The sequence below is a fragment of the Oncorhynchus keta genome, chromosome 2, assembly GCF_023373465.1.
Source record: "Oncorhynchus keta strain PuntledgeMale-10-30-2019 chromosome 2, Oket_V2, whole genome shotgun sequence".
Taxonomy (NCBI): domain Eukaryota; kingdom Metazoa; phylum Chordata; class Actinopteri; order Salmoniformes; family Salmonidae; genus Oncorhynchus; species Oncorhynchus keta.
The window spans coordinates 31,022,409-31,039,611 of NC_068422.1; the positions used below are offsets into that span (position 1 = coordinate 31,022,409).

The 17,203-nt window shown below is 44.2% G+C and overlaps 1 protein-coding gene and 1 pseudogene across 7 annotated transcripts; one reads left to right on the plus strand and one right to left on the minus strand.

The window, feature by feature from the left end:
• Positions 1 to 200: 200 nt before the first annotated feature.
• morn2 (MORN repeat containing 2) lies at positions 201 to 4,715 on the minus strand. 7 transcript variants are annotated; one of them, XM_035795056.2, is made up of 7 exons: positions 4,025 to 4,709; positions 3,607 to 3,784; positions 2,354 to 2,404; positions 2,165 to 2,271; positions 1,896 to 2,032; positions 1,667 to 1,782; positions 201 to 1,481 (listed from the first exon to the last, which is right to left on the minus strand). In XM_035795056.2, the coding sequence occupies exons 2-6, from the start codon at positions 3,725 to 3,727 to the stop codon at positions 1,680 to 1,682; spliced, it is 519 nt and encodes a 172-aa protein (XP_035650949.1). In that variant the 5' UTR covers positions 3,728 to 3,784; positions 4,025 to 4,709; the 3' UTR covers positions 201 to 1,481; positions 1,667 to 1,679. The 7 variants fall into 7 exon arrangements, with proteins under 7 accessions (XP_035650949.1, XP_035650985.1, XP_035650958.1 ...); XM_035795092.2 differs by lacking the exons at positions 3,607 to 3,784; positions 4,025 to 4,709 and adding exons at positions 2,538 to 2,570; positions 2,669 to 2,894 and having other exon boundaries at positions 2,165 to 2,268; XM_035795065.2 differs by having other exon boundaries at positions 201 to 1,782; positions 2,165 to 2,268; positions 4,025 to 4,715.
• On the plus strand, positions 4,059 to 15,850 carry LOC118361183 (putative ATP-dependent RNA helicase DHX57; annotated as a pseudogene).
• Positions 15,851 to 17,203: the final 1,353 nt, after the last annotated feature.

Here is a 17,203-nt window from a genome sequence, read left to right on the forward strand (position 1 = left end):
GGGAGTCCCATAGGGCGGTGCACAATCACATCCAGATGTGATACAGCGTGGAATCAAACCAGGGACTATAGTGACACCTCTGAGATGCAGTGCTTTAGACCACTGCGCCACTCGGGAGCTTGTCTTAAACAAATTGACACACCTTACATACATGATTATGGGCCTAATTTTTTTTTTTAAGACACCTGTTCCACTTCAGATAGAGTTGAAATGCATTCAATTGGGAGTTTGCATCCCAATATGAAAACTTTATTTACATCAGAGAAGACTGAAATATAACAACTGTTTGACATAGAAACACAGGATTTCCGTCAGTAAAAAAATAAATAATAATAATTATGTAATTACAAAAAATATTAATAACGGCACTTTTGGTCATTGACTGCAGGAGAGGACTACGTGCCTTATGATGCCAGCGGGCACAGTTTCTCAAATCTCAGAACTGATCACTTCTTCCACAGCTTGCGGTCTTCCAAGAAAACAGGAAGTTGTGTGTGTTGCCTCTCCTTATGTAGCATAGCCTTATTACCAGTGTCACAAGTTCTGGCCTTGTGCTTGGAAGGCTGCAGCACAGGTCCACTGGGGATGAAAAGCTAGTTCAGATGCTCAACAAAAGGATGTGTGTTTCAATGAAGAGCATACTATTCCCACAAATCAAGGCCTTCCTGTGAACAATGTTCTGATTCTTTGTGTGTTTGTGGAGTGCTGTACTACCCTAATAAGCATATGGGAATATTCTCCACCGATCTGATACGCTGGTTGGGTGATGCAGTACATGCGCCATGCTACTTCCAACCATACAAAACCACCCCCAGCACTCCAGGCTAGCTTTGGGTTGGAGGGGGAAGGACCAACATCTGTGAACAACAAATGGACAAGGCCAGGCGATGCTCTGACCTCTGCTTGTTTAGTCAGAGGGTAAAAAAAAAAAGTAAAATGTAAAAGACATTACTCAAAATACACAACTACGAAAGAAAAGGAAACACAGTTCTATGCTCTCGGCAGATGTTTGATGATTTACTGAAGACACTTATGGACATAACCACCACACATCTTATTGAGGAATTCATCATATAACTGAATTTGTTGAACAAAGTTAACACCAGATGCACACATTAAGCAAAAGAACTATATATAGAACTAAATTATACCACACACACATTATAGTGACATCAGTGGGAGTAAAGAGACATTCTTGTTGGCGTTCAAGAAACAGAACATTGATGGATTCCTCCACCGATATCTAGATTTGTACGCTGTTTATGAAGAGTTAAAAGATTCCAAATAAACTGTAGTAGAAAAAGTTTTAGCTTAACACTGTTGGTTAACTGAGGCTTACACAGCCACACACACACAGACTGTTGTTTCAGCACCTCCAAAGAGGACTCTTCGCTGTGTGACTCAAAGCAATGAATCATTCATTGCACGGTGGCATGAGGTGTGTGCACCACACTGTCATACGCTGACTACTAAAGTCTTTCCTACAAGTAAAAGAGACCAGGTGTCACTGCAGGAGTGTTATGGGAAGAACATGGACATTGTGTGTTTCATTTCATTTGGTGCCTTTAAAATTTCTTACTGGAGTCTAATTTTGTTCTTTTGAATATATATATATATTCAATAAATGTTCATAAATGTAAGAGGAATTAGAGTTATGTTATCTCACATTATGTCATGGGTTACATGCTGAGTTTAAGTTTTAATCCAGGAGCTGCCTTGTTGTGGAAGCCTCCAATCCAAACAAGTCCCTGAGAGTCGATGAACTCCCCGTCACCCTCCAACCTATTAAAAAAAACAATAGAGCCATCATTCACTAGCCATCGCCCTAAACTATTATTCACTAGCATATCAAAATATGATAGGAAAAAGTTAACACGCTAAAGTAATGGGTTCACTTGTTCTTGCTGAAGCTGCCGCAGTATTTGGTCCCGTCAGAGAAGCTGTATGTCCCTGTGCCATGATACATGTTGTCTTTGAAGTCCCCTTCATACAGGGCCCCAGAGGGATGCTCCAGAGTCCCTCTGCCATTCATCTGGAATAGAGGGAGCACTGGTCACTCACAGCAGACATCACAAAAACTATGACCCGCTAATCCAAATACCAATCCCTATCAATTCTGTCCTAACATAGGCCTACACCCGACCATGCACTCGCACACACATACCTTGTCATCATGCCACTCTCCAGTGTAGGTGACACCACTGGCTGAGGTGTGTTTGCCCATACCACGCCTCACCACGACTCCCTCTGTGGACCCGCAGCACTCTCCTTCTGGTGATGACCACAGTAATGCAGCTCGTTATAACAGTTAGAATCATTCATTTAATGTTACTGTGTCAATATGAGCACTTACCATATCTGTCACCATTTGGGAAAATGTAGGATACTTGCAAATTCCCTTCCTCTGAAAATAAATATGTGAGTGGAGTTTAAGACTGCGACATAGGCTAATAGTTCGCCTTAAGCACAAACATACAATATTTACACACCAAAAAAAAGCAGATATTTTGAGATGTCCAAGTCTGGTCTCTGCCTACCTTCGCTTTCTGTGACCTTTCCTTTTTTCTTCTCTGCAGGAAAAACACTTTAATAATGACATTGTGTTGTAGCTATGCTATTTCTGTATTATGCTGGCTATACAGTACGGTAACTGGCTAACGTTACTCACCTGACATTTTAGTAATGCTTCGTCAAATTGAATTTACTCAATATAGTTAGAGCTTTTAGCTAACTTTAGCTGGCTGTCAAGCTAGTCAATTCATTTCGGATTTGTTGCTAGTTCAAACATGACTATGGCTATATCTTATTCAATTCTTTCGTGCTGGTCTAGCTGATGTTGTCGCGATGCATTTCCTAAACTTTACATTACCATGGTAACTCTACACAGCCTTTACCCGGAAAATAAACTTTGACCTCTGATTGATTAACCAATGAGAAAGACGGTGTAGTTGTAAATTGTCTTGGTCTCTGGATAAATAACCTGCTATCCGTTTCTCTTATGCATTATTTTTCTCGGTAGTAAATTGTTTTTTGAATAGCAAAATAATTGACTAATTGTCCTCTTGCCCATACAGAAAGAAACAATGTGCCTCCCGACCTACTGATATCTATTTTATGGCTAATGGCTAGCAATCCTCCGTCCTAGCTGGCTGTGACAATGCACTGTTGAGTGGTCATTCTGGTTAATTATCTAGTTTGCCGACAACCCAAGAAGTGTTATGAACTAAACACGATGTAAACGTGTGCCTCGTCAGCCATAAAGTAACATTTTAGCTCGCCGGTTCCTACTACTTTCAAGGCACCGGCACCGTGCCTTACAAAAATGATGTCCACCTGCTCTACTGTATGTGTCATCTGAACTGAAAACTGAAATCCAGATTAGGAAGTGAAATGAGCAACTGCAACAGAACCTAGTGCTACAGTAATGCAAGTAGTATGTCTGACGCATAATCCACATAACATAGTTGGCTGGCAATGCGTTGTGCTATTGAATAGTCAATCAGGTTTTATACTGCAATCCTCTTAAGATAATTAGTTAGATATTAGCTCTTATCCTTTGAACTGTGGAATAAACCTGAATAATAAACACATTTATCTTTCTCTCACCATAGGCCCACCTCAGGCAGAGGAATGGGAGGGGGTGGCGGTGGTGCAGGCCCGGATTAGCAGAGTCGGAAGGGGCATTGGCAGAGATGATGGGCAAGCTGCCTATGCAGAAGATCTTCATTACCAATAAGAACCAGGAGCAGGTGAAGGAGCTGTTGAGAGAGCTGCAGACCTAGGACTATGACAACGAGCCTTATGAGTGAGTGTTCTCATAACATAGGAAGAGAGCCTGTATACTGGAGTGCCTTCAGAATACTGGGGTCTCTGTATAATATTGGAAGAATTGGAAAATGTGTTGGTATTCAGGGGTTGTTGTTTTCTTCTCTACAGAGGTTTGTGTAGTTGCATTGTGATGTATCAGGTGTCACTCACCTTTTTGACTGGAACAGGCTAATAACATCACATAATCTTAACCCACCTGTTCTTTCTCAGTGATGAAGCAGAGGAGTATAATGAAGAGGAAGAGTATGACTAGCTGGATTACCAGGAGGAAGTGCAGTTCTGGAACCTAATGAGCCTGTGGAGAGCCCTGTCTATGATCCTGACTCAGAGGACAAACGGTGGCCCACACCCAAGCCAGTCATAGGACTGTTTACCATAGGAAAGTTCTGCAGGTATCAGCAGGAGTCTCTGGCCCTCACCTCCATCTACGGAAACCGCTTCACCGAGCATATTGCCAACAGCATGTGGACCATCACTCTGGACCCAGACCTCCTGCACTATCACCGGCGGCCCCCGTTCACTTTCGGGACATCTGCCGGCTGCAGATTTGGAACCAAGTGCAAGTATAAGCACCAGATGCCCACCAAGGGGAACGCCTCGGGCCCCCAAGACCCAGTGCGAGCCAGCCTGAATTCAGCTTTACAGAGTATGAGCTGGAGCACCTTATATAGACAGGTGTGTGACTTTCCAACTCATGTCCAATCAATTGAATTTACCACAGGTGGACTCCAATCAATTTGTAGAAACATCTCAAGGATGATCAATGGAAACAGGATGCACCTGAGCTCAATTTCGAGTAGCAAAGGGTCTGAATACTTATGTAAATAAGGTATTTCTGTTATTTTATGTTTTTATAAATTAACAAAAATGTCTAAAAACCTGTTTTCGCTTTGTCATTATGGGGTATTGTATGTAGATTGCTGAGAATTTTTATCAATTTTAGAATAAGGCTGTAACATAACAAAATGTGGAAAGAGTCAAGGGGTCTGAATACTTTCCGAGGGCATTGTATGTCAACCGGAGGGAAAAAATGGTGAAAGGGCATGAAGAGAAGACAGAGGGCCATCAGAAAGAGAACACCAAACTGTCGAGAGTTCAGGAGAAAACAGGTAGAGTAGAGAGTGTACTTCATTCTGGGCTGTTACTACCAGGGTTTTTTCTGGATCAAAAAAGGGTCTTAGGGCCTCCCGAGTGGCGCAGCGGTCTAAGGCACTGCAGAGGCGTCACTACAGATCTGGGTTCGAACCCGGGCTGTGTCGCAGCAGGCCGCGAATGGGAGAGATATGAGGCGACGCACAATTGGCCCAGCGTCATCCGAGTTAGTGGAGGGTTCGGCTGGCCGGGATGTCCTTGTCTCATCGCACTCTAGCGACTCCTGTGGTGGGCCGGGCGCATGCACGATGATATGGTCGCCAGTTGGACGATGTTTCCTCCGACACATTGGTGAGTTAAGCAAGCAGTGTGTCAAGAAGCAGTGCATTTTGGCAGGGTTGTGTTTTGGAGGATGCATGGCTCTCGACCTTCACCTCTCGAGTCCGTATGGGAGTTGCAGCGATGGGACAAGACAAACTACCAATTGGGGAGAAAAAGGGGTAAAAAGTTTAGGTGGTGGGGGCGTAGCAGGGCCAATTTTCTGTAATTAATATAATTTCTCCATGTAGCTGAGAGACGTTTTTGTCGTTTTAAGCAAATTTCCTGCAATTCGACACATTTTCCCATGCAGCTGAGAGACTTAGTCAACCCGAAAAAACACTAAGGCTGACTACAGTACAACACTAAGGCTGACTACAGAACAAGAGAGAAATGTAAGCAGCCTGTCATGCTATTTAGCGCCATCTATTGGTGTTATGGGGGAATTGCGATTTTATCAGTCCTGTCCAATACTACCGGTAGTCATGCCTGTAAACCTTACAGCTAAAATCATAAGTGGTAATATTGGAATGTCTGTTTGCTCCACCTAATCCCCTGTTACTGTTCCTCTCTGCCAGTCATCCAGGCATTTCACCTCCATGGTGCAGCAGAGACTCAAGCTGGCTGACTGGAATGAGAAGGACCTGCTGATGTGAAATGATGGTATTAGATGTGGTGCATGCTGCAGTGTTCTATGTTTGATGTTAACTTGGTGTTAAGATCTGATGTCTTTGTGTTGGTCTGCTACAGGTGTGGTAAGACCACCCAGATCCGTTAGTTCACTTTGGATGCGTCTCTGAGGGGGCCTGCAGACCAGGTGGCTAGCATCATCTGCACCCAGCCCTGCTGTATCTTTGCCAGCTCTGTGGCCGACAGGGTGGCACAGGAGCGGTATAGAACGCCTCGGTAACTCAGGGGCTACCAGATCCGTCTTGAGACCATCGGGGTCAGTGGAACTCAATGTTGTTCACACGCTCACATAACCTGGCATTCCAGTTAAAGCTGTTGTTGAACTTCAATTAAGCTTGTACTCTCTCTCTCTCTCCTCTCTCTCTTTCTCCTCCTCTCTCTCTCTCTCTCTCACTCACTCACTCACTCACTCACTCACTCACTCACTCACTCACTCACTCACTCACTCACTCACTCACTCACTCACTCTATGCCTCCCCCTTCCTTCCTTCCTTCCTCCCTCTACCAGGCTGCTGTAATGCACCACAGGAATGCTGCTGAGGAGGCTGGAGGGGACGCAGACCTCACAGGGATCTCTCGTATCATAGTGGATGAGGTGCCCGAGCGCCTCCTTTATGAGTATGCATAAGCGCCCCCTCGTAAGCCAACAGCATATAGACTCATTCACTATTGTGCCAGTTGTCTCATCTTGATTTCTCTCTCCATCCCTCTCCCTCAGTGACTTCCTCCTGCTGGTGGAGAAGGATCTGGTGGTCCAGAGCCCAGAACTGAAGTTCATCCTGATGAGTGCCACCCTGAAAGCTGACTGCTTCTCCCTGTACTACAACAACTGCAACACCATCCACATACCATGTACTGATGCACACTATCTACCCCACCACACACCATCCACATACCAGGTACCGGTGCACACTATCTACCCCACCACACACCATCCACATCCTTCAAGCATCTTGGTGTATGTAGGTGCTGGTGGGCCTGGCTTAGATTAAAACGCTCTATGAGCAGCTCCAGACCAACAGGATGTTCAACAACCGGAACAGAGCCAGGTAGGGAAATACAGGGAGCACTGTACTGGATGAATTTGCAGGATTGCTAGAATTATGAGTTGTGGAGTTTTGCATAAATATGTGGTTGTGATGGGTTGAGTTTTTATACAGGTGTGTGTGTTCTGGTACAGCTGTAGATGGGTTATGTTTGTTGTGGATATAGTTGTGTGTGTGTGTGTGTGTGTGTGTGTGTGTGTGTGTGTGTGTGTGTGTGTGTGTGTGTGTGTGTGTGTGTGTGTGTGTGTGTGTGTGTGTGTGTGTGTGTGTGTGTGTGTGTAGTAAAGTGCGTGTGATTGTGTGTCAGGTGTGTGATGTACCAGCTCTACTCATCACTATCTTTTTATTTTCTTTACATTTTTTTGTATTTATTTATTTTAATATTTTTTTGTACTTCTACTCCCCAATTTCGTGATATCCAATTAGTAGTTAGTCTTGTCCCATCGCTGCAACTCCCCTACGGACTCGGGAGAGGTGAAGGTCGAGAGTCATGCGTCCTCCGAAACACGACACTGCCAAGCCGCACTGCTTCTTGACACACTGCTCACTTAACCCAGAAACCAGCTGCACCAATGTGTCGGTGGAATGACCGTCCAGCTGGCAACCGAAGTCAGTTTGTAGGTGCCCGGCCCGCTGCAAGGAGTCACTAGAGCTTGAGGGGACAAGGAAATCCCTGTCAGTCAAACCCTCCTCTAACCCAGACGACGCTGGGCCAATTGTGCGCTGCCTCATGGGTCTCCCGGTCACGGCCGGCTGTGACACAGCCTGGGATCGAACCCGGGTTTGTAGTGACGCTTAAACCCCTGCATCACTCGGGAGGTCCAATCGCCCCTGTTTAACGAGGAGCAGCAGGCTGTGTTCAGCTGGTCACCAAGATCATCATCACCACCAACTTCGCAGAGACCTCCTTCACAATCAATGACATGGTCTATGTGGTCGACTCGGGGAAGATAAAGGAGAAAAGGTACTGTAACCTCTGACCTCTAAACCCTCGGATGTCTCTGCAGACAGGGGCCGTGTTTCAATACTCTCAACTGGTTTCCATAAATGTCAGGTTCTGATGAGAGCACATTCGATAAGTGCAAACTATGTTAATGTGTACAACTCATATATTTTCTATACTAACCTGTTATAAGGAGTGAACCAATTCATTGATAGCAGTGCATATTTGGCTGCTTATAATACACACTGAGCTAGACGGCATGTGAGTGTTATTTCGCTGTCTTTCCCCTCAGTTACAACGCTTCGAAGAGCTTGGGGAGCCTGGAGGAGTCGTGAGTGACCCATGCCAATGCCCTGCAGAGGAGGGGGTAAGCAGGCCATTTGGCCTCGGGGGTCTACTTCTTCACCATCCACTGCTTCCAACACCAGCTGGCTGAACAGAGCTGCCAGAGATCCAGAGAGTCCCCTCGGAGCAGCTCTGCCTCAGGCAAGCAGACCATTACAGGACTCTCCCTACATCGGGAGTAAAATTTGCCTAATCTCGAAGGCCGGGATTCACTATGAAGGAATTTTATACACCATTGACACTGAAAATTTGACTGTTGCTCTCACCAAAGTCCGCTCCTTTTCTACTGAGGACTGCGCTACTGACCAATTCCAGTCTTCCAGTAAATAATTGTCAACTTAAACAACTTAGTCAAAATCCTTTGCCAGCAGCATAATACCCTGCATCCCACTGCTGGCTGACTTCTGAAACTTAGCAGGCTTGGTCCTGGATGGGAGACCAGATGCTGCTGGAAGTGGTGTTGGTGGGCCAGTAGGAGGCACTCTTTCCTGTGGTCTAAAAAAATAGACCAATGCCCCAGGGCAATGATTGGGAACATTGCTCTGTGTAGAGTTTTGTCTTTCGGATGGGATGTTAAACGGGTATCGTGACTCTTTGTGGTCACCCATGCCAGTTATTGTAAAAGTAGGGGTGTTAACCCCGATGGCCTGTCTAAATTCCCAATCTGGCCCTCATACCATCATGGCCACCTAATCATCCCCTGTTGTTGCTGTACATGAGAATATGTTTTCAGTCAACTTACCTGGTTAAATAATAGTTAAATCATTTCTAATGTCACCTAACTACAGCACTGTGCCAATGGTGCTCTTAAGTGACCAATTTGTGTTATTTACTCATGTACCAGGCACTGTCTCTTTATTTAACCACTGACATTCATTTGAACCTTCCCTGGATTTTCAATGTAGATACTCATGACATGTTGTCACCAATGCAAACTTATTTTCACTTTGAAATTTCCCAACACTGCCCCCTTTCTCCACCTCTCTCTCTATCCCCACTTTCCTTCTCTCTCTCAGGATTAAGACCCTGCGTGTGTTTGTGGAGCGGCTGTTGGAGTCTGTTCTCTCGGAGGATGCCCCTAGCCATGGGCAGTCTGGACGCGGCCCAGCAATGTCTGCAAGACCTGGGGGCTCTGACGGCCGACGAGAAGCTCACCCCTCTGAACTCCCACCTGGCCTGTCTGCCCATGGACGTCCGTTAGCAAACTCATGCTGTTTGGTGCCATCTCCCGCTGCCTGGACCCTGCCCTCACAGACACTGCCAGCCTGGCACTTTGTACTACTGTTTGCCTGAGTTTACTAATGGCAGTCTATCAGAGCCTTTGGGTTGAATTGGAATGAGTAGAAATGTGAACTCCCGTGAGGCTTTCCATTTTCACACAGACGGTCACAAGTTTCACTCTCTTGTTTTTTTTAATCTTCTTCTTTTTCTCCTCTCCTGCAGTGTTTTCATCCTGTGGCCAGGTGTCTCCTTGGGATAAGAGGGAGGAGGCCAATGAGAATAAGCTGAGTTACGCCCTGGCTAACAGTGACCATCTGGCCCTGCTGCAGGGATACAAGGTACTGTACTTGACACACTGGGGCTAGGCACACTGGGCAGACCTGAACCTCTCTCTACTGTTTATCCCCTAGCCATGTCACGAATATTAACACACACTAGCACTATAACACTAATGCCAGAAATACTGAAATGATACCTGAACCAGCTATGAAAAATTGCATTTGCCTTGAGACACCGATGTACATGTTCTGAGTGGCAATGCAAGATGTAGAACCAACTAAAACACCGGGTAGAATACAGATGATCTGCTGTGGACATGTGACTGTCTAATGTAATGTGTTGCTGTTGCACACGGCTGGTGTGGTGCAGCCAAGAACGTGAACCAGGCTTGGTTTCAGTACTGCTGAGAGAACTTCCTGCCTGGCAGGGCCTTACAGGTCAGATACTGTTCTGTGGCATCTTTCCTGACAGGTGGCATTATTACAGTGTTGTATTGTACGGTACTTGCAAGAGTCTGAGATGTGCTTTGTGGTTTGCAGGAGATAACCAGTCTGAAGAGGCAGTTTACGGAGCTGCTGTCTGACATTGGCTTTGTCAAGGAGGGACGGAGGGCCAGAGTCATGGAGAGAATGGCTGCTAAATGGACTGAGGGTGTTCTGGAGGCAAGGGGCTGCGAGGTAGAACACACACACACACTTATGTTTCAATCAGAATTCTACAGTACCTAAGATATATCCATGATAGAAATTAGTGATAGGAAGTTGGGTTCTTTTTACTGACTTGGATCTTTTCAACTCGTTCAGTCAAACAAACAAATCTTTAGACTCATTTAGTTCATTGGATTCTGTAATGCCCATAGCGCGCAGGACACTACCAGCGAACAATGAGTAATAAACAAAATAATTAGGCTTCAAGCCTCTCGTTCACCGTAGGGTCTTATAGGAGCTGTCGTTTGTGACTTAGACTTGTAAAAGTGTGCTTCAAGCAATGTACAATTTTGATTGCTAGGCATACAAATAACATCATGTATACCTTTGAAACAAGGTCTAGTTGCTGCCGCAACCGGATTAGATTGTGAACAACTCAATGGCAGAATGCCATTGCTTGACTTCTGCACAACATCATTCGCAAACTGCAGCAGCCCCAAAGTTCACGTTTTTTGAGCAGAGGCAGGCTGTGTATGTTTTGGTTCTGCAAAGCTGTGTTCATTGATAACATTCAATAATAAATTCATTGCAATTTCGTTCTTGAACCATGCCATCAATTATCAAAACATGTATTGGTCTTCTCTATTCTGCCTGGAGCATGATCTATTTTCCTGCGTGCACATGTAAAATCAAATCCAATTTTATTTGTCATATGCTTCGTAAACAACAGTGAAATGCTTACTTACGGGTCCTTTTCCAATAATGCAGAGTTAAAGATAAAAAAATATATAAATAGTAAAACGAGGAATAAGTACACAGTGACTAACAATAACGAGTAAAATATGAAATGACTTTATACAGGGAGCACCAGTACCGTGTTGATGTGCAGGGGTACGAGGTAGCTATGTACATATCAGTAGGGGTAAAGTGACTAGACAACTAAATAGATAATAGACTGAGCTGTAGCAGCAGCCTGTGTGGTGTCAGTACGCATATGTGCGCATGTTATGTGTGTGTGTGTTGCAGTGTGTATGTGCATAGAATAGAGTCCGTGTAAGAGAGTTAGTTCATAAAAAGGGTCAATGCAGGTCGTCCGGTTAGACATTTGATTAGTAGTATTGTGGCTTGGGGGTAGAAGCTGTTCAGGGTCCTGTTAGTTCCAGACTTGGTGTACTGGTACCACTTGCCGAGATAGACAGTCGGTGGTCTCCGGAGCCGCTTAGCCGGGGGAGCGCATATTAATCCTGCTGTAGGATTCATTGCAGCCAGCAGGTTAAATGAACAACTAAAATGAATGTGTCACTCAGAAAAAGGAATCGTGACTCGAGTCAGTAAAAAGTAGTTCAAAAAGAACGACTCGTTCCTGAGCTGCAAATGTTTCATTTAAATGCTGCATTGTCACATAAAATCTGTTCATAAATCATGCAAGTTAATCATTTCACTCTTTCTCTCCACAGGCCAACCTCAACTCTGACAACATCAGGTTGCTCTGTGCTGCCCTTTATCCCAATTTAGTTCAGGTGAGCCTTTACCCATCCAGCATGATCAACAGCTCAGTACTTGTATAATGTACACTGAACAAAAATTATAAACGCAACATGCAACAATTTCAAAGTTACAGTTCATAGGAAATTAGGCCCTAATCTATGCATTTCACATGACTGGGAATACAGATATGCATCTGTTGGTCACATATACCTTAATCAGAAAACCAGTCAGTATCTGGTTTGACCAACATTTGCCTCATGCAGCGCGACACATCTCCTTTGCATAGTTGATCAGGCTGTTGATTCTGGCCTGTGGAATGTTGTCCCACTCCTTTTCAATGGCTTTGCGAAGTTGCTGGATATTGGCGAGAACTGGAACAAGCCTTCGTATACGTAGATCCAGAGCATCCCAAACATGCTCAATTGGTGACGTGTCTGAGTATGCAGGCCATAGAAGAACTGGGACATTTTCAGCTTCCAGGCATGGGCCATGGGGCACCCACAACGTTGACATCAACAAACCGCTTGCCCACACGACACCATACATGCTGTCGGCCATCTGCCCTGTACAGTACTTCCCCAGCGTGCCAGGGGCCATCGAAGTTGAGCATTTTCCCACTGAAGTTTGTTACGACGCCGAACTGTAGTCAGTTTAAGACCCTGGGTTCAGACAGTTTGTGCAGAAATTATTTGGTTGTGCAAACCCACAGTTTATTTTAGCTGTTCGTCTCAGACGATCCCACAGGCGTGGTTACATGTGGTCTGCGGTTGTAAGGCCGGTTGGATGTACTGCCACATTTTTAAAATTACGTTGGAGGCGGCTTATGGTAGAGAAATGAACATTAAGCTTTAGCTAGCAACAGCTCAGGTGGACATTCCTGCAGTCAGCATGCCAATTGCACACTCCCTCAACTTGAGACATCTGTGGCATTGTGTCATGTGAGAAAAGTGCAAATTTTAGTGTGTCCTTTTAATGTCCCCAGCACAAGGTGCACCTGTGTACTGATCATGCTGTTTAATCAGCTTCTTAATATGCCACACCTGTCAGGTGGATGGATTATCTTGGCAAAATGGAAATGTTCACTAACAGGGATGTAAACAAATTTGTGCGCAACATTTGAGAGAAATAAGCTTTTTGTGCATATGGAACATTTCTGGGATCTTTAATTTCCGCTCATGAAACATTGGACCAACACTTTATACATGTTGCGTTTTATATTTTTGCTCAGTATATGTACCTTAGCTAAGCCATTGATTACTATGCTAGGTGAGGTCTCCTCATGAGAAGTTCAAACAGACCAGTAAAGGCGCAGTGAAGATGAAGACGAGCTGCGCTACATGACCAAGAATGATGGCTGTGTCCACGTACACCCCTCCTCCATCAACTACACGTTACAACTTTCGCACAGTGAGAATAAACTACAGAGACATAACCAATACTATTTTACAGTAACTAAAAAGTTAATCCAAAACAACCACACAAGCTATTTTTTTGTTTTGCTTTAGTTTATTGGTTAAGTGGTGGTTTCCGGGGCCACTATGACAGCCCCTACATGGTGTACCATGAGAAGGTGAAGACGAGCCATGTCTTCATCAGAGACTGCAACATGGTGTCAGTGTACACCCTGGTTCTGTTCGGAGGGGGACAGGTTAACGTGGAGCTGCAGAATGGAGAGTTCGTCATCTCCCCGGAAAGAGTACCTTGTCTACAGCTGCTACATAAAATCAGTACTACTGATCTTTGGAAAGGAGCACTATGTACAGCAGGTGTTTTACTTCCACCCAATGCCTGTGTAGGAGACATGCGACAGTGGCTCATAGCCAAGGGTGGGAAATCATTCCAAGAAATGTACTACCGTGTTTCCATATTCTTCAAAACTTTTTGCCAATGTCTTGAATCTCTTGAAGTTGTATTTCAGAGATAGATATAGTAGCCTATTATTCAGTCGTGCAGATGAAAATGGACATTACAATTGTCTCTTGTGTGAACGTTTCAGAAAGAAATGAAAGGGGATCAGAATTAGTTGTTACTGGAAAGGTATGGAATCAACTGGGACTTTCCACAAATAGTATTTTATGTCCCTAGACATTATATGTGTATACATTTTGATCAAACGTTCAATTTAGCAGTTAGATCACATACACCGATGCTTTAACTAATCTATGTTAAAATTTCCAATAGCAGTGTGTTTTCATTCAAATAAGATATTTATTTTTTCTGAGAATGTTGGCATGTCCAACACTATGTACATCCAAATTCTAGGAAGATTTTAATGCACTTAACCCCAAGATTTTCCTATGTCTTCACCGTCATTGTAAAGCCCTAGTTGTTTTGTTGCTTTGTATCAATGTCTGGGAGCAGAATTTCTTGTTGGCAGAACTGTTAAGGATGTGGTTCCATCATTGTGGTGCAAGGATGGAGTAGAGCTTTGATTGGGCTGAGCGGGAGCTGCCCCGCAAGGAGGGGTGGGAGGACCAAGAGACCAGAGGTGGCAGAATGGAGTACTCGGGCAGTGCTAGCTGTGTCACTAGAGATCCTGGTTTCGAGTCCAGGCTCTGTTGCAGGCGACCGGGAGACCAATGGGGGCGGCGCCACAATTGGCCCAGTGTTGTCTGGGTTAGGGGTGGGTTTGGCCGGCAGGGATGTTCTTGTCCCATCCTGCACTAGTGACTCCTGTGGCGGACCGGGTGCATTTCACACAGACACGGTCGCCAGGTGTACGATGTTTCCTCCGACACATTAGTGCAGCTGACTACCGGGTTAAATGTGCATTGTGTCAAGAAGCAGTGGCTGGGTTGTGTTTCGGAGGACGCACAGCTCTCAACCTTATCCTCTCCCAAGGCGGTACGGGAGTTGCAGTGATGGGACAAGACTGTAACTACCAATTGGATACCACGAAATTGGGGACAAAAAGCGGTTAAAATGTTTTTATAATAATGGAGTACTCGGGTTGGGGTGTTGGGTTTGAGCATAGCCTGGTAGGGAGGGGCAGTTCCTCTTGCTGCTCCGTAGGCAAGTACCATGGTCTTGTAGTGGAAACAGAATGTGAAATTGATAGCCTACGGCAACAAAATACCCAGGGGGTTGTTTTGTCATGAACACATCCCATCAACAGATGGAGCTATTGAACTAAACTCTGGGGTGGCTCTCATTTACTACTGACTGATACCAGTGCAGGTACTTGTTCGCAAGTGCAAGCATTTGCATTAAAATAATGATTGTGACCAAAACGTACAATTAATCCTTTTTTCCAAGGTAATGTAAAGTCACTTGAACATAGTTCAAAAAGACAGCATCTGCTTTATTCAAATGTTTGATAAAAGTTATTTTGACTCAACATACCATATTATACATGTGGGTATTACATATTTTACATTGTCTATTCACCCATTTAAGTGTCCGTTTTAAGAGATCTGTGTGCTGATTAATTAATGGTCGATGCAGCAATATGATTTCCTCTGACAGCCCATTCAAAACCGCACAGACTAGACTTCAACCTCTGTATTTTGATGAAGACATATTTTGATAATGGAACTGTTGGCAGTCCTGTATGTATGAATTTATTTGAAATAAGCTTGCTGCTATGTATCAAAAACCAATATGAAAGAAACTGATGTAGAGTCTGCTAAGTGCACACCAGATTCCTATGCGGACTGTATTTTCTAAAGGGCACTCGCTTTTCTGTCACATAATTCCAGTGCCAGAACTTCTTCAGTAGGTATCTGAAACACTGATTCAGACACATTTTTCCCCTGTTGGTACAGTGGCTTGTGAAAGTATTCACCCCCCTTGGCATTTTTCCTATTTTGTTGCCTTAAAACCTGGAATTAAAATAATTGTTTTTGTGGGTTTGTATCATTTTACGCAACATGCCTACCACTTTGAAGATGGCAAATATTTTCTGTGTAACAAATAAGAAATGAGACAAGAAAAACTGAACTTGAGCGTGCATAAATATTCACCCCCCTCATTGCCCATTCTTCAAGGCAAAACTGCTCCAGCTCCTTCAAGTTGGATGGGTTCTGCTGGTGTACTACAATACTCAATTGGATTGAGGTCTGGGCTTTGACTAGGCCATTCTAAGACATTAAATGGGTCCCCTTAAACCACTCAAGTGTTGCTTTAGCAGTATGCTTAGGGTCATTGTCCTGCTGGAAGGTGAACCTCCATCCCAGTCTCAAATCTCTGGAAGACTGAAACAGGTTTCCCTCAAGAATTTCCCTGTATTTAGCGCCATCCATCATTCCTTCAATTCTGACCAGTTTCTCAGTCCCTGCCGATTAAAAACATCCACACAGCATGATACTGCCACCACCATGCGTCACTGTGGGGATGGTGTTCTCTGAGTGATGAGAGGTGTTGGGTTTGCGCCAGATATAGCATTTTCCTTGATGGAAAAAAGTTCAATTTTAGTCTCATCTGACCAAAGTATCTTCTTCCATATATTTGGGGAGTCTTCCACATGCCTTTTGGCGAACACCAAACATGTTTGCTTATTTTTTTCTTTAAGCAATGGATTTTTTTTCTGGACACTCTTGCATAAAGCCCAGCTTGGTGCAGTGTACGGCTTAAAGTGGTCCTATGGACAGATACTCCAATCTCCGCTGTGGAGCTTTGTAGCTCCTTCAGGGTTATCTTTGGTCTCTTTGTTGCCTCACCGATTAATGCCCCCCTTGCATGGTCCGTGAGTTTTGGTGGGCGGCCCTCTCTTGGCAGGTTTGTTGTGGTGCCATAATCTTTCCATTTTTTTTTATAATGGATTTAATTATGCTCCGTGGGATGTTCAAAGTTGCTGATATTTTTTTGTAACCCAACCCTGATCTGTACTTCTCCACAAATTTGTCCCTGGCCTGTTTTGAGAGCTCCTTGGTCTTCATGGTGCCGCTTACTTGGTGTTTCCCCTTGCTTAGTGGTATTGCAGACTCTGGGGCCTTTCAGAACAGGTGTAGATGTACTGAGGTCATGTGACATATCATGTGACACTTAGATTGCACACAGGTGGACTTTATTTAACTAATTATGTGACTTCTGAAGATAATTGGTTGCACCAGATCTTATTTAGGGGCTTCATAGCAAAGGGGGTGAATACATATGCACACACCACTTTTCTGTTTTTCTTTTGTATAATTTTTTTGAAACAAGTTTTATTTTTTATTTTTTTTCACTTCACCAATTTGGACTATTTTCCATTATATGAAACCCAAATAAAAATCCATTTAAATTACAGGATGTAATGCAACAAAATAGGAAAAAGGCCAAGGGAGATGATTACTTTTGCAAGGCACTGTAGGTATAGCTGAATCACA

Bases quoted from the DNA above. Each gene is read 5' to 3' on its own strand.
- morn2 (XM_035795056.2), bottom strand. From the start codon at position 3,727: ATGAAGATCTTCTGCATAGGCAGCTTGCCCATCATCTCTGCCAATGCC. The intron at 2,272-2,353 runs GTAAGTGCTCAT...GGTCATCACCAG, and splicing joins CCCAAATGGTGACAGATATG to AAGGAGAGTGCTGCGGGTCC. The intron at 1,783-1,895 runs GTGAACCCATTA...TTTTTTTAATAG, and splicing joins GGCAGCTTCAGCAAGAACAA to GTTGGAGGGTGACGGGGAGT.